Below are 25,580 nucleotides of genomic sequence, written 5' to 3'. Positions count from 1 at the left end.
AAATGGGAAAAAAAAAAAAAAAAAAAACACCTTACAAATATGCAATTTCTCCCAAGTACAGGGACCCCCCACACGTGGCCGTTACTTGTTTTATTGGCGCACAGAGACGCAGAAGGGCAGGAGGGACCTGCAGCTGCCAGGATTTTAGTTCTCATTGGCCCCGAATATAGGCTACAAAATTTTAGCTTTTCTGTTATTGGAGCCATGGCATTCTTTTTTTGTGGGATGAGATGCTTTTTCCAGTTTTACCATTTTGAGGTTGGTATCCCCCATTGTTGAAAATTTAGGATTTTGTTTTAAGAGGGCAGGAGTAGAAAAGCTTCAATTCTATACTAGATTTTTTAATTTTAGGGTGGAGGGGGCAGTTGTTCACCGCAAAGACTAATAATCATGTTATCTTTATTCTATGGGTCAATACGATTACAGACATACCATACATGAATATATTTTCTTACGCTTTACTAAATTTGCCAAATAAAACCCTTATGTGCAGATGTTGACTTGGGTGGAATTCGAACCCAGGACCCCAGCGCTGCAAGGCAGAAGTGCTACTCACTCTGCCAACATGCCGTGGCATGACATTTTTGGCTATGGAGCTGGTTGATGGCTTGTTTTTTGCGGGACTTGTTGAACTTTGCTAAAGTTTCAGTACATATGTTTTTTGATCTCTTCCATTAAATTTTTTTGTGGGATTCAATAGGTAAAATAATTTTTGGCGGCCCATGCTTTCTTGGAATCTCCCTTCATTCAAGTCCCCGAACGTGCCTCTACAATCATTGAAATTGAAGGACTTGCCTCTCCCCTTTGCAAAAAAATTTCTAACTGCCATGTCTAACTGACTCGGATTTTGTCCTGACTGATAAATCCCCATCGAATTTGTCTACCAACTACTTGTACGTTTAAATCCTTGAACCGTCCCCCTTCATCATTGAGACCATGGGACTTAATTTCTCCCCGTGGATCTCCACCATCACTCCTTCCATGAACTATTCATTATCCATAAAGAGTTTAGGAATATATGAAATACCTAGTCTTTATATTTATATTGATGGCATAGACGGTTTCTCTACACTATGACATATATAATACCGTATATACGCCGAGTTATACTCACCCTCCGGTGACCCCGATGCGCAGCGCTGCTCCCCTGATGTCAGCGCTGGTCCTCTGTCTTCTATCTTCTTCGGTCTTCTGCAGGGCGCCGCCAAGTTCTTCTCCAGCCGTCGCATAGAATGACGTCAGCAGCGGCCGAGTCATACTATGCGCCTGCAGGCCGGGAAGAACATGGCGGCGCCCCAGGCTGGCTGCATGCTACACAATACTGTTTAATATTAGATATTTCCATACATTTCTTCTTATATATTCCTTTGTGGGAGGATAGGTATATTTTCGGTCTGAATATCTTTACCAGTATTACAAAGTACTTCGGCGTTGATAATATTAGGAATAATACTGTATATACTCGAGTATAAGCCGACCCGAGTATAAGCTGAGACCCCTCATTTTACCACCAAAATCTGGGAAAACCAATTGACTCGATTATAAGCCGAGGGTGTAGTATACAGCTAGCCAAAAAAAAAAAAAAAAAAAAAAATTAAATTAAAAAAACTTACTCACTCTCCAGTGTCCAGATCGTTGGCGCGGGTCCCGATCTTCAGCACGAGGCTCCTGATTCTCAGCGCAGTACCAGGCGGTGGCTCCTCTTCTTTCTTCTGTAGCCGGCAGATTGCGTCCATGCGATCTGCCGGCGAACACGCACTATGATACCGCGGTGTCGCGGCTGATGACGTCATCAGCCGCGACACCGCTGCATATTATCAGAAATCGCCGGGCTAACCGACGGAATTGTGCGGTTCGGACCCTAAGTAAACGAGCCCCTATAGGTCTCTGGACCATTCAGCATTGATTACACTTATATCCTAACCTTTTAGGGGAGGTTGAAGGTTGTTATATTGAATAGCCTTTGTTTGCAGGCTGAACAGGTACCAGGTCACTTCTATCTGGCCAACATCTCATGCATTACTTATTGTAGTGTCATTCACTAGGGGAGTCTGTATATGCAGATCCAGTGCATTTTTTAATTGTTTTTATCTTCCATTTTGTTTAATAAAGTATATACCTTCTTGCTGTGTAATTTGTGCCTTATGACCGTCATAGACGCCATCTTAAATGCATTGTCTACAGGCAGCCCTGGGATCTTGATTGGACCTTGGGACTGCTATAGCGGGGACCAGCGATCATGGGGGAAATACACCCCCCCCCCCCAGGCAGTTTTAACGTCCTGCTCGAACCACGAGTGTTACACTGGGATGTCAACTACTGGCTGCAGCTGACATCTAGTGCATCCAGATGCTGGTCTGGCTTAGATCTCAAGCTGGGCTGGCATCTGCATCCGACATATCGGACACAGAGCGGGAGGGGGTTAAAGGGCAAGATTCATAAATATACTCAGACAATGCTTTGTCAAGTTATCCTGTAATCAATAAAACTACAGCATTTCACATATACAATTCCAACCTGTCTATCAGTCCTTGTGTGTACAATTTTGTGGACATCAGGTAACAACAATTTTGTCCGTGTGTATGCATTCTCAATTGTCTATACAATCAATTCAAGAGCCTCAAGTTCAGAACTCCAAGACTCCTTTTAACTTGCCTATAAATTAATATAGATTTCCATTGGAATTCTCATTTATCTCATAAGCTGCAGGAATTTATTGATAGAATGAAGCCATCTTCCAGAGGGGAATTATGTGTACAAGGAACATAAAGGGGGGTCATTTACTAAGGGTCCGATTGGCGCATTTTCGTCGCGTTTCCCGTATTATTCCAATTTGCTCGAAATCGGGGGGCGTGGCCGTCGGAAAACCCGACGGATTGGGCAAAGCCACGAAAAAAAAAAAAAACAGGTCGCTTGACACTTGCTTACCTGCACCCAGGATAAGATCGTGAACTCCAACAGACCTTGGCGCAGCAGCGACACCTGGTGGACATTGGGTGCACTACCTTAGTGAATCGCCGGAAGACCCGAATCCTCGACAGAACGCACTGTTGGACCGGCTAAGTAAACCTGCCCCAATGTTAGAAATTACTTTGGTTTGATCATTCTGCACAGGCTTCATAAAATCTTTTGGAATAATATTTTTCATAACATTTTAGTATAATGACATATGATCAGCAAGTCCACTGACTTATGAATCTTTAAAAGGGAATCTGTCACCAGGGACCTCATTTTCACTAAAGAGATTGTAAAAGCCCATGACACCTACAGAGCCAAAATACCACTCTGCCTTTTCTAAGCATTGGCATTACAATACAATTGTGTGTTATAACTTAATCTTGCATCCTGACAACCCTGGGGTAGTCACAGGGGCTGGGCTTTGGTTTGGATGCATTTTCAAAAACAACGTGTGACTTGTCTGAGCTGCAGGCTGCCTCCATCTTTGTGCTCCTATACAGCTCTGTCCCTCCCCCACTGATGTCAGGCTGAGCAGGCTGTGACCTCTGAGAAGGAGCAGGATGTGGAGCTCTGTGCCCTAAGGTGGGGCTTAGATCTGAGGAGTGAGTAACACAGACAAGCCCCATGTTTTTTTAAATGCATCCAAACCAAAGTCCAGCCCCTGTAACTACCCCAGGATTTTGTCAGGATGCAAGAGGAAGTTATAACATACAATTATATTGTAATGCAAATGCTTAAAAAAGGCAAAAAGGCATATTGCACTGCGGGTGTAATAGGCTTCTGCAACCTGTCTTCAGTGAAAATTAGGTCACTGGTGACAGGTTTTTGCTTATTGAACTGGCAAAAACAAAAACAAGCTTTTATAGTCTGCATTCCAAGGGGCATTTTATAAAGGGGAGTAATCAGGTTTTGCCTTCTAGCAGAGTGAGGCATTGCTGCTCGATTTACAAATATGACCCAGTCCACAAGACATAATCAAAATTGAGTAAAACACCAATACCTCTTATAGCATATGCAAGGTAGGCATTAGATACAGCAATCAGATTTCCATTGTAGTATTTCTGTTCCCAGTCATATTTTGCCACAGGCTGTATTTTGACCTAAGAAGAAAAGAAAAATAGACATATTCGTTTAAGGATTTAAAAGAGAAAAAAAATAAATTCTGGCTTAGAATTTTTTTTGCACATCTACCATTCTACATGAGACTCATTTGTCATCATGTAGGGGCTGCTACACAGATTCAGGGGCACTTACAATTTTCCTTCTAGCCCCCACGGTTGCAGAGATATCATTCCCAGTTTGTGACAATTTTAATCGGTTTGGTCAGAGAGGAAGAGCTGTGAGTTTTTTCTATGTTCATGTAATGGCTGTGTTCACACACATTCCGCCAATATTGTGCCAGCATTGCCCTCACGCCGGCATCACCCATCATGCCCATATCACCCTCACGCCGCAATTATGTCATGTTTACAGTTATGCTAAGTTTGCATTATGGTCATTGTTCGGCGCCTTTTGCGCCACGGGTATGCTTACACTGCATCTGCGTCAAACTTCACCTAGGTGTCGTTTGGCTCACATTTATGTGTATGCATCATTTGCGGGGCGTTTACGTGTATGCAGATTTTCCATTTATGTTGAATTTGCGTCGTGTTTAACCCCTTAAGGACGGAGGGTTTTTCCGCTCATTTCTCGCTCTCCAACTTCAAAAATCCATAACTTTTTCATTTTTCCGTGTACAGACCTGTGTGAGGGCTTATTTTGTGCGTAACAAATTTTACTTTCCCATAATGTTATTTATTTTAACATGCCGTGTACTGCGAAGCTGAAAAAAAATTCCAAATGTGGAAAAATTGAAAAAAAAAAAACGCACGTGCATCACGTTCTTGTGGGCTCAGTTTTTACGACTTTCACTCTTCGCTCCAAATAACATGCCTACTTTATTCGATATGCGATCGCGGTGATACCAAATTTATATAGGTTTTATTGTGTTTTAATACATTTTCAAAAATTAAACGAATGTGTACAAAAAAGAAAAAAAAATTTTTGCCATCTTCTGACGCTAATAACTTTTTCATACTTTGGCGCACGGAGGTGTGTGAGGGGTCATTTTTTGCCAAATGAGGCGACGTTTTCATTGCTACCATTTTGAGGTCTGTGCGACATTTTGATCATTTTTTATTTCATTTATGTTATGTAAAAAGGTGTAAAAGTCGCATTTCGGACATTTGGGCGCCATTTCCCGCCTCGGAGGTCACCGCCGCCCGTAACAGTTTTTATATTTTGATAGATCGGGCATTTTGGGACGCGGCGATACCTAATATGTTTGTGATTTTTACTGTTTATTATGTTTTATATCCGTTCTAGGGAAAGGGGGGTGATTTGAACTTTTAATATATTTTATTAAATTTTTTTTATTTTTTTAAAAAATTTTTTCCCTTTTTTTCCACTATCTTTTAGACCATCTAGGGTACATTAACCCTAGATGGTCAGATCGCTGCTACCATATACTGCAATACTTCTGTATTGCAATATATGGCATCTTTGCAGCACATTCATTACAATGAGCCACTGGCTCATTGTAACGAATCTGCAGCTGCCAGATAGCCTCGTGTCAAAAGAAGACACGAGGCTACCATGGCAACCGATCGCCGCCCCCCGATGACGTTCAGGGGCGTGGTGATTGAAAAAAAGATGGCGGCGCCCGCACGCCGCCATCTTTTAAATGCCGCCGGCGACTTTGCCGGCGGCAACCAGGGGGGGGATAATATCCGCAAGCACCGACCGTGGTTATTAGCGGTGGGGGTTTTATGCATTATGCAAAAACCCCCACCTTTGTATGAAGAGGACTCAGCCCGTGAGCCCTCTTCATACATCCCTTATACCTCTGCGCCGTAGAGCTACGGCGCAGAGCGTTAAGGGGTTAAGCTTATGTGGTATTTGCCTTTACTTCATGTTTATGCTTATATAGCATTTGCATTTATGTTGAGTTGTGTTTTTGCTTATGTAAATAGCGCTGGCACATTTAAACTTTGCCATCACGTTTGTGTTTACACTTACATGCTATTTGCATGTCTTGTTTGCATTGCGTTTACCCTTATGTGGTGGATGCATTGAAGTCTCGTTTGCACTTACGTCTACATAGTGTATGCGCTTCCGTTTACATTGCATGCATCATTGTATTTTTGTAAACGTGGTGTAAACCCAATGTCAACAGAATATTAGAAAGTGTGTGAACATGGCCTTTAGATGCACAGAAATTACATCTCACTGCTGACAGTAATAGAGAAGATTAGCATAACACACGCCCCCAGCTCCTCCTCTGACCAAACAGATTACAAATGGTCAGAAACTGGGAATGAGATCATCACTACCGCAGGGGCTACTACCCTGTTTCCCCGAAAATAAGACAGTGTCTTATATTCATTTTTGCTCCTAAAGAAGCACTAGGTCTTATTTTCAGGGGATGTCTTATTTTTCCATGAACAAGAATTTACATTTATCGTTGAACAAAAAACAACTTCTCTAACTTCTTTATAACTCTCCAAACTCTGAATTTCCTGCTGTATTTCTTGTGATTCCATTTCTATTAGAATCATTGGCCCCAGTCTCTTATGTTTAGTAAAATCACTTTCCATCAATGACCCTTCCTATCCTGGTGGCTGCTGTTATCAAATTTGCAGCACAAGAGCCTGTGATTTAATTCCATGAATTCTTCCCCATGTCACAACCTTCTGCAGCATCTAAAAGATTTACTAATACTAATGTATGGTGTGGGGGGAGCAGCTGCAATGACTGCCGCTAGGTCTTATTTTCAGGGGAGGCCTTATATTTCTAATCCTAAACAAAATTGTACTAGGTCTTATTTTCGGGGGAGGTCTTATTTTAGGGGAAACAGGGTACCTGAATCCATGTAGCAGCCCCTACAGAAAGGTATGCTAATCCTCATATAAGTGAGGTAGTGAAAGGTCCTCTTAATCAAGCTTCCTACTATTATTATTCTAAGTCTCCTATTATTATTCTTCCTATTATGGCGCGCAGTAAATGCTGGCTCACATTCGGAGCCAGCACCATAAACAATTGCAGCTGACACCCTGCCTTAACACACGACCGGATATTCCTCCGATCGCGGGTGTTAACTCCTTATACGCTGCGGTCACTTGTGTATGTGCGTTTAGCTGCAGGAGACCTGTGAGGCTGTGATGGGTGAAGCTCTTCTACTGCCATTGTTATTCATCTGATGCAGGTCGTATTGCAACCCTGCTCCATAAGGGAGCTCTAAAGGACTCCATTCTGCCAAGTTTCCATTCTGCTCAGTTTAACAGCTAATATATGGGCTCAAAGCTTACTAACAAAAGCTCTTTCTTGGTTGTCGTCTTAGTGAGTGCCAAGCAAAAAATTGGGGAAGAGATAAATATGGCAAAGTATTACTGCTTGTGCATTTTATTCATAAAAACCTGTACTTTTCTGACTTTGCTTTTCAAGAAGGTGTCATGTCCCAGGACTTGTTTCTGATCATTGACATGTACATGTGTTATACTGCTTTGCCTTTTGACCCTCCTGTTCCCTAGCTGCAGTATTGTTACTCCTCCCCTCTCCCTCATGTATGCAGCCATCTTTGTCAGGAAAAGTGTATATCTGAATGTCTCGGTTACCCTGGCAAATTATATCCTTTTCACACCGTTGTAACCAGCATTTCTTTAAGATTTCTGCACTAAATAAAGCAAAGATATAAGACTATCTATAAACACCTGCTTACAGCCAGGTTATTGAGTCAGAATAGAAGGTATATGGTTTTTTATTTCTAATAGAATAATTCAAATACTACATCAGTAACAGCTAATTTTTCCTAATTTTTTTTTAATACGCGTTGGATTCTGTTTATAACTACCTGTTGGGACTAACGATTTTGCTTTATATTAACATCCCTCTAAAACCTGGAATGTCACTTTAAACAGTAACTTACTCTTTATACATGCAGTAAAGAGTCTGTCAATGCACCTGACGGTAGCCCCGGGGTATCCATCCATTTTCCCCAGATGGCATCAAATTTCTTTAATGTATTTCTCTTTCTGTAGACCGCCCGTTCTAGTCTGATATAATTATTCAATCTGCTGCGTAATTCCGCAGAAGAGGGGACAGTAGGCTGGATCCAGTGTGCTGCTATAAGTTTGCGGGCCTGATATAATATACGTGCTATGGCCATCTTAACCGGTCTGACATCGCAGACCTCATCCAAAGAACCCAACACACAGGTTACAGGGGAGGGTTGAAGGGTCAGAGAGTACACTTCTCTGATTAGTGCCAATACGTCAGTCGAGTGCTCTCCCAGTTTAGTACATCCCCAAAACATGTGCATCAGACCAGCATCATCTATGCCACACTTGGGGCAATTTGCATTGTCCCAAGCCCCTATGTTCCGCAGAAGGTCAGGCGACCAGTATGCCCTGTGAATTAGCAAGAGTTGTGAGTATCTATGTGACTCAGAAAGAGAAGGCTGTGGGGTCATTTCTAATATGGCAATCCATTGATCATCTGTTAGCTGCCCCGCAACTATTTCCCACTTATGTCTAGCCTGAATGGGGTATTTTTCCAGGTGTTTGGATAGCAGCAAATTATATAACGCTGAAATAAGGCCCCTCGTACTATCAGAGCGTTCCAGTAATCCCAAAAAGAAGAGGGACCAAACTGACGGGTCCTCCTCTTTGAATTGCATTGACCACGCATGGCGTAACTGGAGATACTGATAAAAAGCGTGATGGGGAATATTAAATTGTTCTTGTAATTGCTCAAACGACTTGAGCTTTCCATCCTCTAAAATCTGAGAGATCGTCACTACACCTGACATTAGCCACGTATTAATCCCTTCTAGTTTTTTAAATTCCAAAAAAGCATACTGGAACATACTTGGTGTAGCCCGAGAACCCTACACATTTTTTGCCTCTGTCCCACACCTTATATATAAGCTGTATCGTCGGTGCATCTTTCCATTGTTTATGACTCTCCATTACCTCTACTGTGTACATTGGAATGCTCCATGGTGAACCTTCACTAATCAGCCTCTCAGCTGAGCCCAGTCCCTCCTCTCTATGCCATCCTTTTAAATGTTGCAGTTGTGAGGCCAAGTAATAAAGCCAAGGATTGGGGAGTGCCAAGCCCCCATCCTCTTTCCCTCTCTGTAACGTCTCCAGTCTAATACGGGGATGTTTCCCTTTCCAAATCAGAGTTCTAAATAGCCCATCCAATTTCCTAAATATCTTCAGTGGAATCCAAATGGGAGCGTTATGGAGTATGTACAGCCATTGGGGCATTAAGATCATTTTAATCAGATTACACCGCCCCACAAGAGACAATGGAAGTGTATTCCATGCCTGGACTTTAGTCTTGGCTTTTTCCAGTAGCGGGTCTACATTGAGAGGAACATAGTCCTTAAGGTTTTTGGAGACCATCACTCCTAGGTATTTAAAGGACTGTACTGATTTAATATGTGTTTCCTGCAAATTAAGAGAGTCCGGGATTGTATCAACCAGTAGTAGCACAGACTTTCCCCAATTTATCTTGAGTCCTGATTTCTGGCCAAATGTTCGGATTATGTCCATGGCAGGTATCAAGGAAGCCTCCACATCTCCTAAGTATAAAAGCATGTCATTTGCGTATAAAGATACGCGCTCTTCTACCCCCCTCTCAAACCCCACGATGTCCGGTGAGTGTCTGATCAGACGCGCCAGCGGCTCGATAGCCACTGCGACCAGAAGGGGAGATAAGGGGCATCCCTGCCTTGTGCCCCTGTTTAAATAAAAGGACTCATAAGCAACCGTTCGCTCTCACCCAGGCTCTAGGGGAGGAGTATAGCAATCTAACATAGGCTATAAATCTGGGTCCAAAACCCATCACATCCAGGACAGCCCATAAATATGTCCACTCGACGCTGTAAAAAGCTTTGGCAGCGTCGAGCGAGAGAACTGCCCTTTCGCCAACTCCCTTTTCTGAAAGTTGAAGGTTCAGAAACAGCCTCCTTAAATTAATGGATGTTGCTCTCTCAGGGATAAACCCTGTTTGGTCAGGGTGCATAACCTCAGATATTACCTGATTTAATCTCATAGCTAGGACTTTGGCAAATATTTTAACATCTACAGGCAATAAAGAGATGGGTCTATACGATTCCGGATTAGCAGGATCTTTTCCCTCTTTGGGAATTACCACTATCACGGCATCTAGCATGGAGTTGGGTAATCTGCCTGTCTCATATGCCTGCTCAAGTACAGATAATAATCTGGGAAGGAGAATGTCTCCTTGGGTCTTATAACTCCGCCGGGAGTCCGTCCATCCCTGGGGCCTTCTCGTTATGCATAGACCCTGTTGCAGTCTAGTTCTTCAAGGATTATATGGGATTCCAGGGTTTGTCTTGCTGTGTTAGAAAGCTTTTTGATGGGCAGGGATTCTACATATTGCAGCATGTCCTCCCAAGTGTCTGTAATAGTGGACATGTATAGGTGCTTGTAATATGTATAGAAGACATCCAGTATCTCTCTGTCCCGGGTCACTCTAGACCCACCCACCTTATCCAAATAAGTAACATGGCCCATTCCCTGCTGTGCCTGTACTATAGTTGCCAAAAGATGTCCTGTTGCCTCTCCCTCCTCAAAATACCTCAGTTTCATGAAATACCTTTTGTTAGCAGCGGAACTTATCATATGGTCTCTGTATGTGGTTTGGGCCTCCATCCATGCTTTCAAATGGTCATCTGATGGGTCAGAAATGTATTTGCCCTCGGTCTCCGTCACCCTATTTACCAGTGTCAAATGCAGGTCTCTTGATTTGGTTTTATGTCCAATTATAGCCTGGTGTAAGGTCCCCCTTATATGTGCTTTCATGGAGTCCCAATTAGCATTATCCGGGACAGACTCATCATTTGTGTCAAAATATCTCTGTAGAGCCTCCGGAATAATGCCCCCCACAATCTGAAGCCAATATGGATTAACTTTCCAGTAACCTCCCCTAGGTCCCAATTCTGGTCGTAAGGTCAGGGAAACCAAGAGCGGGGAATGGTCTGATATACTTCGAGCCAGATATTTAACATCTGCGACAAAGAGGAGAAGAGATTGTGTACCCAGTGCCAGAGATTGTGTATCCAGGATAGGGAGCGGTGAGAGGCCGCATAGCATGAGTATTGTCTAACCCCTACATTCCTTTCCCTCCAAATATCACATAAACCCACCTCATCTAGCAATCTTGCCAACATGGTCGGTGAGGCCGACTCCGCGATGGTGCCAGTGTGAAACTTATCCCAGAAGGGATGTAGATAATTATTAAAATCTCCCATTATCATCACCGGCATCGCCGAGGACCCGGCCATAAATGAGATAACTTTTTTAATAATCATATTGGAGTATGGAGGGGGAACATATACTGCAACAATTATACATTTAATTCCGTATATAAAACACTGTAAACATATATACCTGCCCTCCTGATCTGTCATTTGCCTTTCACATACAAACGGTATATTACGATGCACTAAAATGCTAACTCCTCTCGCATGTGTGGAGTAGACTGAGTAATACTGATGTCCCACCCAAGTTCTATTTAGAAGAGGGATGTTTTCCTTCACTAGATGTGTCTCAGAGAGGCATAATATTGCAGGTTGTAGGCTTAGTAGAGACCTATATATCGCATCTCTCTTATTAGCATCTCCTGTGCCCCTGACGTTCCACGCCAAATATTAACCTTAGCCATACCCACAAACTCAGGTTACTTTTCCCCTGTATAGTTAGTAATTCAATCATACCCCATTGTGTCGCACAATATCTCAATCTGAGCCCCTCCCCCCTTCCCTTACCCCCCCCCCCCCTCCAAACATAATTTAACAAAAAGAAGAAAAACCAATGACTCATGAGGGAACAACAGAAAAACGTAGACAAATTCGACATTTCTCACTGAAGGTAGGAGTCGGGGTAGGAATGTCTCCCTTTTCTTGTAGTTCTATAATGAAACTAGCAATCGCAGAAATAACAATAGTCCCGCTACTTGACTTAGGTTAACGTTCATTTTGGCCCATATTTTAGACTTCTCTCAACGAGGTATTGCAAGCGGTTTTCAAAATCAGTGTTCTGTGATCCACGGCGTTCGGCTCAGATTCTATTTCCTTGGGCATCCATCCACTCAATAGCATCCTTGGGTGCTTCACAGAAGTGTGTTGTTCCGTGTGCTACAACGCGCAGCCGCGCTGGATATAACAGAGTAGATCACATTCACCTCTCAGTCGGCGCTTCACATCTGAGAATTGTGCCCTTTTCTTCTGGACTTCTGTAGAAAAGTCCGGATAAAATGAGATTCTTTTCCCGTTCAGGGATATATCTTTGAGCGCTCTTGCTCTGCGGAGAACAGTATCTCTGTCCTTATAGTGCAAAAGTTTAAAGAGGATAGATCTTGGTGGAGCACCTGGTGGTAATGGTCGGGTAGGGACTCTGTGTGCTCTTTCAATTGCAAAGAGCGGTGAGAGGACATCAGGGCCACATATCTCTCTCAGCCATTTTTCGAAAAAGTCCACAGGATTCTTTCCCTCAGACTTCTCCGGGACTCCCACTACTCTTACGTTGTTCCTACGGAGTGTGTTTTCTAGATCATCCGCTTTGGACATGAGAGTTTGGGTAGTGGATATAACTCTTCTCATGTCCCTTGTCATAGGGGGAAGCTGACCTTCAACTTTGCTTACTCTGTCTTCCACTTCCTTCACCCTCTCTCTGACCTTATGCATGTCATGGATGATCAGTACAACATCTTCAGTGAGGCCTCCCAGTTGTTTGGCCAGGTCAGCTTTACAGGACGTAACTGCCAGTAATACATCCCTCAGTGTGGGTTCCTTATCAATCGGGCTCACCTCTTCTGCTGTGGCCTCCATGTTGGTTGACTGGAATCGCTGCTCCGGTGTTCTTAGAAGCTCAGGAATTCCTATAGGGGTAGTCTCCGGCAGTTCTTCCTCCTCGCTCTCTGCAGACGAGTGCTCCATACTTTCCTCCTGCGTCCCCTCAGCATGGATATCAGCCTGCACCACCAGGCATGGTGTGACTGAGACACCCTCTCGGCATAGCTTCTCCTCGGGGGTTCTTATGGCAGCATCCCCATCTCTGGCGTATTTTCCAAGGCGGGCAGCTATCTCCGCCATTTTATCCTTAGTGCGGCGCTCTTGCGCCATATTGCCAGCCACGCTGCTCTTCCCCGGTTTTAGCTTTCGGGAGCCGTAATGGGTCATGCTCCGCTAAGAAGCCCGTAATCTGTCGCCGGCAGGCTCCGTGACTGCGGCTGGTGCTGTGCAAGCTTTCTTACCCCCGAATCGGGCCAAAATGCAGGGTTAATAAGAGAACTGCAAGCGGGAGCTCCTCTTGCACACGTCCACTCACATCAGCGCACAGGCCACGCCCCCCTACATATCGGCTTTTTATGCGTATCGGGTAACTTGCTAATTGCACATATTACATCTTCTGCTCTGAACATCAGATGATTTTGATATCGCCACTTTGTCCCCTTTCTCCTGCTTCTCCTCATTGCCTTTCCCCTTTCCACCAGATTCCTCCTGGAAGGGAAGGAGGAGAAATTTGTTGCAGGAGACTGTAAGAAACACACATATATATATACATATATAAACCATGTGGAGGACTCCTCCAGCGCACTTACAGGTACCAGCGGGAGGAGAGAGCCTGCATCTGCCTCTTCAGACGACTGCACGAGAGTCCAGAACAAATATGAACTTAGACCTCAGATCAACGTGTACCCGCAATAAAATGAACTTAAATACCTTCTAGGGGAGCCCATACCCCTGTTGAAGGCTGCAGCCGGTGTTCAAGCTCCAAGACCCGGCATCGGAGCGTCACTTCCGGTTCGCGCCGGAAGTTGTCATCTGCCTCCGCGCGACACACCAGGATTGATTTAAGGCGGACAGAGCGCCACCGCTCTTAGACGCCGCTGCCAGCCGGATGAGAAGTGCTTTTCCCAGGCCGGACGTGGATGTCCAGGGAGGGCCGGAGCCGCTCGTGGACCCAAACTGCGTGGCTTGGTCGAGGACCGCGCGACGGTGAGCGTTGCCGTCCCCCCTTACACTTGGATGATGCAAGGAGAGACCTTCTCTCCATCCTGACTCTGTGGGAACAGGAAGAACACTGGTGGGAGGATGCTGGGAGGGGACTTTTAACCTCTCTCCTTCCTATTCCCACAGAGGTCAAAGGTCATCCTCCAGGGGCCGTCATGGGTGACGTGGTGGAAATACCTGGAGTCCATAGGAAACACTTTTTCATCTGACTCTTTCTCCAGAATGTCATCCAATCCTTTCCCGAACAACCGATCTGCCTCACAGGGTAAGGTGTACAATTTGATTTTGGACCCAGCCAGGGCAGCCACCAGGAAGTTTGTGGCCCCCGACTGGAAGATTTGTGCCCCACTAGTTTTCATTTCCACATTGATACATAACATTGTATACACCATTTTTTTTTACCTAAACATTTTTAAGGCATGAGAAGCTAGACTGTTTGTATAGGACCCTACCTTACTGCACATGCCCACCCAGCATATAAATAGCCACAGTCAGCCCCCGGTCCCTTGAACAAGGTCTTACTAGACGCCCCCCTACAGGATGGCGGCCCTGGATTCAGCATCACCACTGTATTGCTTCAGTCATGTTGTCCTCCTAGCTGCATTTGCTAAAGCTCCTGATCTGCCCATCATACTTCTCAAATACGCTGATGCAACTGCAACAATTTCTTGCTGCTGCAGAATTGGCAATGAGGCCAGGATCTCCTTTGTGTACCAGACATCAAATGATGTGCCAACTGTCCAAGCCAGACACCTAAGGTACGTGCCGTAGATGTGGCTGCCATGCTGGGACGCAACATGGCCATGTCATTTTCCCATGACTTCAGGAGGCTGTCCACTTTCTTGTCCATAGGGTCCTTGAGCAACCCTTAATCTTTAAAGGGTAAGGGATGTTTCTTGGAAATCTTTTCTATAGGTGCACCCACTTTGAACATTTTTGATGCTCCCGTGTGCTTATCTGGGTCTTTTTATATCTTAATTAAGGCTTCAATGAAAGTGAAAGGAAAAAAATACACTCATATATATATTATATATACATACATACATACATACACACACTCACCGACCATTTTATTAGGTACACCATGCTAGTAACGGGTTGGACCCCTTTTGCCTTCAGAACTGCCTCAATTCTTCATGGCATAGATTCAACAAGATGCTGGAAGCATTCCTCAGAGATTTTGGTCCATATTGACATGATGGCATCACACAGTTGCCGCACATTTGTCGGCTGCACATCCATGATGCGAATCTCCCGTTCCACCACGTCCCAAAGATGCTCTATTGGATTGAGATCTGGTGACTGTGGAGGCCATTTGAGTACAGTGAACTCATTGTCATGTTCAAGAAACCAGTCTGAGATGATTCCAGCTTTATGACATGGCGCATTATCCTGCTGAAAGTAGCCATCAGATGTTGGGTACATTGTGGTCATAAAGGGATGGACATGGTCAGCAACAATACTCAGGTAGGCTTTGGTATTGCAACGATGCTCAATTGGTACCAAGGGGCCCAAAGAGTGCCAAGAAAATATTCCCCACACCATGACACCACCACCACCAGCAGCCTGAACCGTTGATACAAGGCAGGATGGATCCATGCTTTCATGTTGTTGACGCCAAATTCTGACCCTACCATCCGAATGTCGCAGCAGAAATCGAGAATCAGACCAGGCAACGTTTTTCTAATCTTCTACTGTCCAATTTCGATGAGCTTGTGCAGTTTTGTAGCCTCAGTTTCCTGTTCTTAGCAGAAAGCAGTGGCACCCGGTGTGGTCTTCTGCTGCTGTAGCCCATCTGCCTCAAAGTTCGACGTACTGTGCGTTCAGAGATGCTCTTCTGCCTACCTTGGTTGTAACGGGTGGCGATTTGAGTCACTGTTGCCTTTCTATCAGCTCGAACCAGTCTGCCCATTCTCCTCTGACCTCTGGCATCAACAAGGCATTTCCGCCCACAGAACTGCCGCTCACTGGATGTTTTTTCTTTTTCGGACCATTCTCTGTAAACCCTAGAGATGGTTGTGCGTGAAAATCCCAGTAGATCAGCAGTTTCTGAAATACTCAGACCAGCCCTTCTGTCACCAACAACCATGCCACGTTCAAAGGCACTCAAATCCCCTTTCTTCCCCATACTGATGCTCGGTTTGAATAATAAAGTGGCGAGTGAGAGTGAGAGTGAGTGTAGCTAAAATTAATAGATAGTACAAATATCAGTGCTAGGGATTTTTTATGCAGGGCCCCAACAGCCCTCTTGACTTTTGTAAGGTGAGTCCTAATTAACCCTTTCATGATTGAACATAAAGACTAAGCCACACATCATTCTCTTAGTCAAGATCTTCTCCCCTTTAATAATGAAAATGCATAATATATAACAGACAGAGTCATCAAAGGGGCGTGAATAGTATACTCCAAACCTATTGGTCATCAGCACATTCTGGGGAAAAAAAGAATTAATTGTGCTCAGTTCTCAGAGACCTTGTACACAGATATTGTTTATACTAATGCTGAGAAGAAGATGATAAGTGGCTCCAGAATCATATTATTATGCAGCTTCGAGGACAGACTGGCTTCTCATTAAATGTCAAAGGGTATTAGCTGACAGGCGAGCAAACATGTTACATAAAATGAAGTTTGAATCATGACATTAACTTGACAATGGTCAGGGAACATGGCCGCTGTATCTAAGATGGCGGACAGTAGTCAAGATGGCGTCCGAAACCAGTGCAACCTCCTTAACAATCAGTAATTATGGAGATAAAATTAGAGGTAATATTCATTTTAGTAGTACATAATACACAGAATACATATGAATATCAATTACTATTGATAACAAATTGCACATGAAAATATTTCATTGGATAACAGATTACGCTTAGCCTGACACTACATCCAAATTATTTCACAGAATAACAGATTACACTCGTAAGTACAGATATCTTGCTCAGTCCGTGGTGTCAGACCAAGTCCCAGGGGGAGTTAGAATAGTGGTAGTAGGGCTTACCTATTTTGCAGCATGCAGAGTTTCATCTGTGTGCTGAGGGTTCTGTGACTGTTTTTTTTTTTTTAAAGGAAGTAGGGGGATATATATATATATCCCCCTACTTCCTTTAAAAAAAAAAAAAACAGTCACAGAACCCGCAGCACACAATGGTTTCTTGAACATGACAATGAGTTCACTGTACTCAAACGGCCCCCACAGTCACCAGATCTCAATCCAATAGAGCATCTTTTGGACGTGGGGGAACGGGAGATACGCATCATGGATGTGCAGCCGACAAATGTGCGGCAACTGTGTGATGCCATCATGTCAATATGGACCAAAATCTTTGAGGAATGCTTCCAGCACCTTGTTGAATCTATGCCACGAAGAATTGAGGCAGTTCTGAAGGCAAAAGAGGGTCCAACCCAATACTAGGTACATATACATACATATATATACATACACACACACTGGCTAGGAGGGTTTATACTTAAATGCTTCAAGTCCTTTGTTTAATGCCCCAGGGGGTGAGGGAATCCTCCTGTGGTGCCGCTGTGTAGGCATAGGGGGGGGGGAAGAGGCATTTCGGACATTTGAGCCCTTTTTTCCTTTATGGACATAAAACGCAGGAAAGAAATCATATTTTGGACATTTGGGGAGCAGCAATACCCAACATGTTTATGATTTTCACAGTTTATTTTTATGTCTGTACTAGGGAAGGGGGGGAGTGAATATTTCGGTTTTATTAAATTTATGGGTTTTTTTTTTTTTTTTTTAAATATTTTTTTTAGATTCCATAGGGTACTTTAACCATAAATTGTCAGAATAACCCAAACTGGCAGAATATGGGGATTTTACTTGCCGCACCACTAGCAAAGATCGAAGTGTTAACACTCACCTAATAGGCTTGAATACAGAGCTCTATAGAAAGGAGTAGCTTGATTATTTTACAAACCAAGCAAGTTTATGAACATAAATGTTCTCCACATTTTCACACACACCCCCCTTCAAAAAATAAAAAACCCACAAAAAACGCTAATACTTTAAAGTCCACAGCGCAGCATACACCATGTTAAAACACTGTTACCTTGTTACTTCCTCTTGCTTTGCTGCATATATTGGAATCACTACTGGCTACAATTTCTACATCTTTTCCACTTATCTCAATGCAAAGTGAAGAGTCATCTCCCGAAAGGCAACTAAAGGGAATAAAAAAATAAAAAAATAAAAAGTTAAAAGTTTGAAATTTTGGTATTTTCAAGCCTAACTTTTCTTGATACGTGATGTGAAGCCTCCCATCTTTTACCTCATCAGCCATCCACTCAGGTCCATAAAATGGCTGCAGATAGAAGTTCATGTGAAATTGACCTGTCTATAAGTAATTGCCCTGTCCTTATGACAGTATTCATGAATAGAAGATTAAAGAAGTTGGCTATTTTTCAATAAATGTGTTCCACTAGAGATGTCTGCATGTCTATGTACCTGTAGCTTTGCCACCTTTGAGAGCTTCAGCCTTTCCCTTTTCTAACCATGCTGCCATCTGCATACATACACACCCTTCTTTCACTGCTCCAACCCATCCTCATGGTGTCTCCCACTGATTACTCTTCCTGTGTTTTGACAATGAGGACAGACTGATAAGAAAGCAGTAATGGGTCGTTTACGAATGAGTCAGCTTTAAGAGGCGTTCTTTATGGTCAACAACAGAAGTCGGCTCACCTAGCCCAGTCATGAATAAGGTAAGCGTGCTTAATTTGTGGGCGACAAGCCCTTTAACCCCAACATCTTGGGTTAAAAGCAGAGTGGGGATTGGTGGATGAATGCAGGAAAACAAAATAATAATGTAATTACATAGGGAGAAGTTCAAGAGCCAGAAAAGACCACTCTTTATAGTGAGCTGGTTCTTTAGACTCCACTGACTATACTGGACTTCACATCACCACACTCTAGTGACAGGAAGTCCAGCTCTTTAGAATTAGCTGGAGGCAGGATGAGTTATAACTACTGCTGCAGTACCATACTAATCATCAGTGCCCACAATCACAGTCTGCTGACAGCACTCAACTAACATGAAAGCTGAATCACTTGATGGAACGTTCAGTAATTATTCTTAATGCAGTTAAGGCACAAAATTGAAATGGTTTTCTCGTGACACTCAGTACTTCATGTTAGTTGAAAAATTTTGTTGGCATGTGTTGCGTTTATTTATGAAAAAGTTAGTTTTTTGAACTTGAAAATGTTCTACTTTTTCCAAACATAGTCAAACAGCAAAAAAATTGATAACATTAACCGAATGTCACTTTAAGAGGCCTAATTAAAAGTAAAACCCCATGAATTACCCCATTATAGAAACTACACCCCTTAATGTATGCAAGGCAACTTTAATGAAGTTTGTTAACCCTTTAATTGTTTTACAGGGGTTATAACAAAATCGCATGAAATTTTGAAATGTTCATTTTCTTTGGCTAAATGAATGTTTTTTAAGAAAAATGTACAAATTCTCAGTGGATAAAATACATAAACGCTCCACAGGGTTTTATACCCAAACAATAGAACAATACCCCATATGTGGTGGTAACCTGCTGTATGGGCACACCAGGGCAGAGAAGCTGCGCCATTCAGAGCAGATTATGCATTGTCCTCTTTTATTGGCTATATAATCTATTTTTTTGGAAATATGTATAAATAAGGGGTTATTTTCTCTGACATTAGAGCCACTTAACAAGATTTTATTAACTCAAAATGTATGTAGGAAAAATAATCGTAAAATTTAGTTGCCTTTTTTGGGGGGGCCGTACACCTTACAATAAAAACATTATCTTTGTTCTATAGATCACTATGATTACGGTGATACCTCATTTAAATATAGTTTTAACCCCTTAACGCTCTTCGCCGTAGCTCTACAGCGCAGAGGTATAAGGAGTGTATGAAGAGGGCTCACGGGCTGAGTCCTCTTCATACAAAGGTGGGGGTTTTTGCATTTTGCAGAAAACCCCCACCGCTAATAACCGTGGTCGGTGCTTGCACCGATCGCGGCTATTAACCCTCTCAACGCCGCCGCCTTGGGTCTTCTTTTGACACGAGGCTACATGGCTTCTGAAGATTCGTTACAATGATGACCTGCAAAAATGCCATATATTGCAATACAGAAGTATTGCAGTATATGGTAGGAGCGATCTGACCATCTAGGGTTAATGAAAATCAAACATATTAGGTATCGCCGCGTCCAAAAATGCCCGATCTATCAAAATATAAAAACGGTTACAGCCGGTGGTGACCTCCGAGACGGGAAATGGCGCCCAAATATCCGAAATGCGACTTTTACACCTTTTTACATCACATAAAAAATGAAATAAAAAATTATCAAAATGTCGGACAGACCTCAAAATGGTAGCAATGAAAAAGTCGGCTCATTTCGCAAAAAATGACACCTCAAACAGCTCCGTGCGCCAAAGTATGAAAAAGTTATTAGCATCAGAAGATGACAAAAAATGTTTTTCTTTTTTGGACACATTCGTTTAATTTTTGAAAATGTATTAAAACACAATAAAACCTATATAAAATTTGGTATCACCGCGATCGCACCGAACCAAAGAATAAAGTAGGCATGTTATTTGGAGCGAAGAGTGAAAGTCGTAAAAACTGAGCCCACAAGAACGTGACGCACGTGCGTTTTTAAAAAAAACAATTTTTCCACATATGGATTTTTTTCAGCTTCGCAGTACACGGCATGTTAAAATAAATAACATTACGGGAAAGTAAAATTTGTTACGCAGAAAATAAGCCCTCACACGGGTCTGTATACATAAAAATGAAAAAGTTATGGATTTTTGAAGTTGGAGAGCGAGAAATGAGCGGAAAAACCCTGCGTCCTTAAGGGGTTAATATATTTTTACTTTTTGGTTGACAGCTGGTTTAGGGCTTCTATTTTAATATATTAAGTTGTCCTTTAGTGGTACCATTTTGTCGCACATAACTTATCACTTTCCAGAACATTTTTGTGAAGGGATTTGATGAAAAATCTACATTTTTTGCAAGTTTTGTTTTTACAGCGCTCACCGAGCAGGTCCAATAATGTTTCTGGATTATTGTACAGATGGTATCGCCGCATTGGTAACAAAAAATGTGGGGGGGGGGGGGGGCTGGCAGTTGTGGCTTTTACTTTTATTAGACATGTATAGGGAATGTTTGTGTTTAGGGGACTTTAACTTTATTGAAAAGTGTTTTTAACTTACAGGTTGAAAGCGCTGCAGGGTGGGTGTGGAGGATCCTCTATGCTTCTGGTATATGCTCCGTTCAGGAACTGGTGTCAGAAGCACAACGTAAATGGTACTGCAAATGGTACTACTACGTCAAAAAGGGGTTTAATGTCCATGAGCCTAGATCTATGCCTAGTTCTATGAAGAGACTCCTCGTCACTTGTGGTGAGATTTGACTTAATTTACTAAAACAGTTTTAAAAGCGAAAAAAAAAAAAAAAACAAAAACACACACATACAAAATAGAATGAAAAGTCACTTACATCACTTGCTTGTTAGAATATGGCATCTCAATATTACAATCACTGTCCAGTAAAGGAGCAGCATTTGTATCATCAGGGTGTGCTACAGCATCCGAAATAAAGCCATTTAATTCTCCTTTGAAAGAGCTTCCATTTTGACCAATGTCAATATCTAAGAAAAGAAAATCCAATTGCATACTCAGACATTAGTCTTTTTAGTTTAAAGTGCATGTCATAGTAAAAGTCACGCCAAACACATTATCAATCAAGTCTTAAAACAGAACTTAACCCCTGGATGTAGCCAGTTTATAGCTTAAAGGGGTATTCCAGGAATCAGCATAATTCATATATAAATGGGTCCTTAAAAACTAATTACACATTAGCTTATATTTTATTTAAAATTTTGCTCCCCTTAGCAGAAAAATGCTGATGACAGACTGTAATGAAGAATTAAAATGCTACTGGCTCTTTAATCAGTATATTAATTTCCTCCACGCAGTCCGTTGCAGAGCAGACACAGGATAGAAGATGGCCACATCACATGTCCTGCACCTGCCTGGGCAGGTCATGTAATCACCACTACGTTTGGGTGTAGTCGTTTGGTTGAAGTGAATCCAGTGTGACTCGTGTTATGGCAGTTATACATCATTACTATGGTAACAGAGCAAGAAAACCTTTAAGATCATCACTGGGAGGAGTTACTGAGAAAAAGGATCTTCGGAATTGTAGTTGCCAGTGGCGGCCATCTTTGTAATAACTCCACCTACTTTAGAGAGGTCATAAAATTTTGCGAATCATAAAATCAAGCTATTTAAGCTCCATTTTGTGACCAATGACATTGAGTTTTGTTACATTCATTTATTTCTAGCATCATGGGTTTTTGTATCAGACGTTCATATTCCCGGAATACCCCTTTAAGGCTCAGCCCCATTTTTTGTATTCTGACATTGATTATAACTTCAAAAGTGTTATGAGATTTTTTTTCCCTCACATGTTGTACTTCATTATAGTGGTAAATTCTGTCAGCTGCTTTTTTTTTTTTTTTTTTTTTTTAAATAAATGCAAAACTAAAGTGACACTTAAAACGTGCCATTTTCCAAATTGTGTTTTCAGGCAGATGGTTTTACCAGCTAAATAAGTTGCTGCATAACAGTTCCCATAGGTCTGCTTTACATTTTAATTTTTGAAAGGTCTGGATAATTTATTTTGATGTCACATGGCTTACAAATTGGTTTTCTAGATTTTGAGAATTGACTGTGCACATATAAAAAAAAAAAAAAAAAAAAATGTTAACGGTAATAATCCCAAGAGCAGTCAATTCTCAAAATCTAGAAAACCAATTTGTAAGCCATGTGACATCAAAATAAAATACGGGTACATCAAAATAAATAACGGGTTTAACGTTAAATATCAACCCATTTTTAAATCTTCACCTCAAATTATCAGAAACAGTTTTTAGGATGATTTAAGCTCTCAAAGGGTTAACATTTGACCTCCATTTTGAATTGCTACGAAGAATGTTCATATTTTGTCTGCAACACGTTAATTTAGCCCAAATTTAACCCTTGCCAAAACATAAGAGAAAACTCATCCTTAAATTTGTTTTACTAAGTACACGTGTGGCTGTTAATTGTTTATATGGGCACACAACGGACCACAGAATGGAAAGTGCCCCATGCAGCGAGGATTTTAGTTTCCTCATTGGCACCCTTTCGTAGGCTACAAAAATGTTATCTTTTTCGTTATTGGGGCCATACGAAAGCTTTTTTTATGGGGGGGGGGGGGTGGATATACATTTTCCAATGATAACATATTGGGTTGGTATCCCCCATTATTGAAAACATATTACCGTACATAGTCAAGTGTAATCAGTTTTTCCCTGCACAAAAGGGTGCAGAAAATCCACAACTCTGCTTATACGCGAGTCAATTAAAAATAAAAATTAAATAAAAACCTGTACTCACCTTTCCGATGCCCCCAGCAGGTCCTCAGTCTTTAGCTCACCGTGTGGTCCTGTCACACACACACACACACACACACACACACACCATCATAGAGTGTGTGCCATCTGAAGTGTCTAGCTAGAACACGAAGGGCCGCGGACCTTCTGGAGGTTATCAGACACCAAGGAACGGAGGCCTAGACACCGAGAAAGCGTTTGATAGACTAGACCTTCATGTTCACCACTCTGCAACGGTTCGGATTCACGGGTCCCTTCCTCCAAGCCTCACAGCAGCTATACTATACCCCCACAGCGTCGGTTCGCCTTCCCCATGCACATTCCTCCTTCTTCCCCATCAGAAATGGCACGCGCCAGGGTTGTCCACTCTCACCATTGTATAAGTCTTAAGCATACAACCCCTAGCAGCATACATAAGGGCTCACCCAGATATCTGCGGCATTAGGGTCCGCAACACTCAATTCAAAATCTCTCTATTCGCAGATGATTGCCTGCTCACTCTTGCCAACCCCGTGACCACCCTACCTTACTTACATGCGACGCTGGACCGCTATAGTCGTTTCTCAGGGTATAAAATTAATACCAAGACGGAGGCACTGCCGCTTAATATCCCCCCAGGGCAGCTACGGGCTTTACAGGACACATTCCCCTACACATGGAAATATTCCTCAAAATATCTAGGGATTCACCTCACCCCTAGCTATGGTGCCCTTTTTGGAGCCAACTTTACGACTCTTTCAAGAAATTACATCTTTGTTAACCAGATGGAAGCCACTACATGCGTCTCTTCTGGGGCGAGTTGCCGCAGTAAAAATGACAATTTTACCCAAACGGTTATATCTATTTGAAACGCTGCCGGTTAGGGTCCCTATGGCATGGTTGGCGGGATTACAGTCCAGATGCCTGGACTATGTTTGGAATGGGCGAAGACATAGGATCCCAAAGTCTGTCATGACCGCTGGATCCACTAACGGAGGCCTAGCCCTGCCTGACCTAAAGTTATACTATTTCTCCGCCCACCTCCGTCACATAGCTTCCTAGACCACTCTCCCGGCCTACAATAGGTGGACAGAGGTGGAAAAGCTGTGGCTGGCGCCGTATCATCCAGCAACCTTGATTTGGGGTCCCCTGCATGATACACCACCATCCACCCTCTTGGGCCCTATGCAATTCACTAGAGACATATGGTTCAAATGCAGAGTGCGATTCCAATTAGCCACCCTTGGGTCGCCACTCACCCCAGTACTTTTCACCCCACACCTCCCAGACAGTGCGACTTCGGGAGGATTTAAACCCTGGATAGAGGCCAAATTATTCCAGATTAAGGACTACACGGACGCTCGCATTAGACTGATCCCTCCCTTCGCCACTCTAGTAGAGAGGTTCCCAACTCTTGCAGGGGGGCCTCTTTCAGTATGGACAAATCAAACACTATAATATTATCTCATATTGGTCCGGGGGAGATCCCACGCCCATCCCCATTTGAGCTCATGTGCCTCAGGTTGCACAGAATCAACCCAAATATCTCAAATACCTGCTGGCGATGTAACAGGGAGGTGGGCTCTGTGTACCATATTTTCTGGTCATGTTCGGCGATAGTTAACTATTGGAATATGATTGAACATCTCCTGCAGGAGATCCTGGGAACCAGTGTCCCCTTGGATCCGGCAGTATACAGTATACTTAATTTACCCCCTACAAACATCAAGGGCCCAAAAGCCAGGCTGCTCCTCCACGTCCTAATGGCAGCCAAATGTTTGATTTCTCTATTTTGGAAGAGAACGGCCCCGTCCTCTTCTACAGATGTGTATGAGGTAGATGGAACAACTGACTGCTCAATTGAACAACAAAATTGGATCGTTTTGAATCTGTTTGGTCCTCATGGGACATTCACTGCATGACTGATAGTCAAGGCGCTTAGGCCGACTGCTCCGAATTTTTCGCACAGTCTTCTAAATGTGTGTATAGCTAACATGACAGGATTGTTATTTAGCTTTCCCTTGTATGTCTTTTATATGGTTATAAGGCTTATAATGTCTACAATTTAATGCACCTTTCATTAGATATGTCTATAGCCCATGTTTGGGCACATGTTTCTGCCT

General features: G+C 42.8%; 1 protein-coding gene across 2 annotated transcripts in view; it reads right to left on the bottom strand.

Moving 5' to 3' along the window:
• EDC4 (enhancer of mRNA decapping 4) overlaps positions 1–25,580 on the bottom strand; it is a 688,366-nt gene that overhangs the window by 618,848 nt on the left and 43,938 nt on the right. For both annotated transcript variants that reach the window (XM_072117764.1, XM_072117765.1), the window contains exons 2-4: positions 21,540–21,690; positions 18,106–18,217; positions 3,959–4,058 (exon numbers count right to left, since the gene is read on the bottom strand). In XM_072117764.1, coding sequence (XP_071973865.1) covers positions 3,959–4,058; positions 18,106–18,217; positions 21,540–21,690 — 363 coding nt within the window. The remainder of the gene's footprint in view (positions 1–3,958; positions 4,059–18,105; positions 18,218–21,539; positions 21,691–25,580) is intronic.

This window comes from Engystomops pustulosus, chromosome 7 (assembly GCF_040894005.1).
Source record: "Engystomops pustulosus chromosome 7, aEngPut4.maternal, whole genome shotgun sequence".
NCBI classification, from domain to species: Eukaryota; Metazoa; Chordata; class Amphibia; order Anura; family Leptodactylidae; genus Engystomops; species Engystomops pustulosus.
This window is presented reverse-complemented; position numbering and strand designations above follow the sequence as displayed.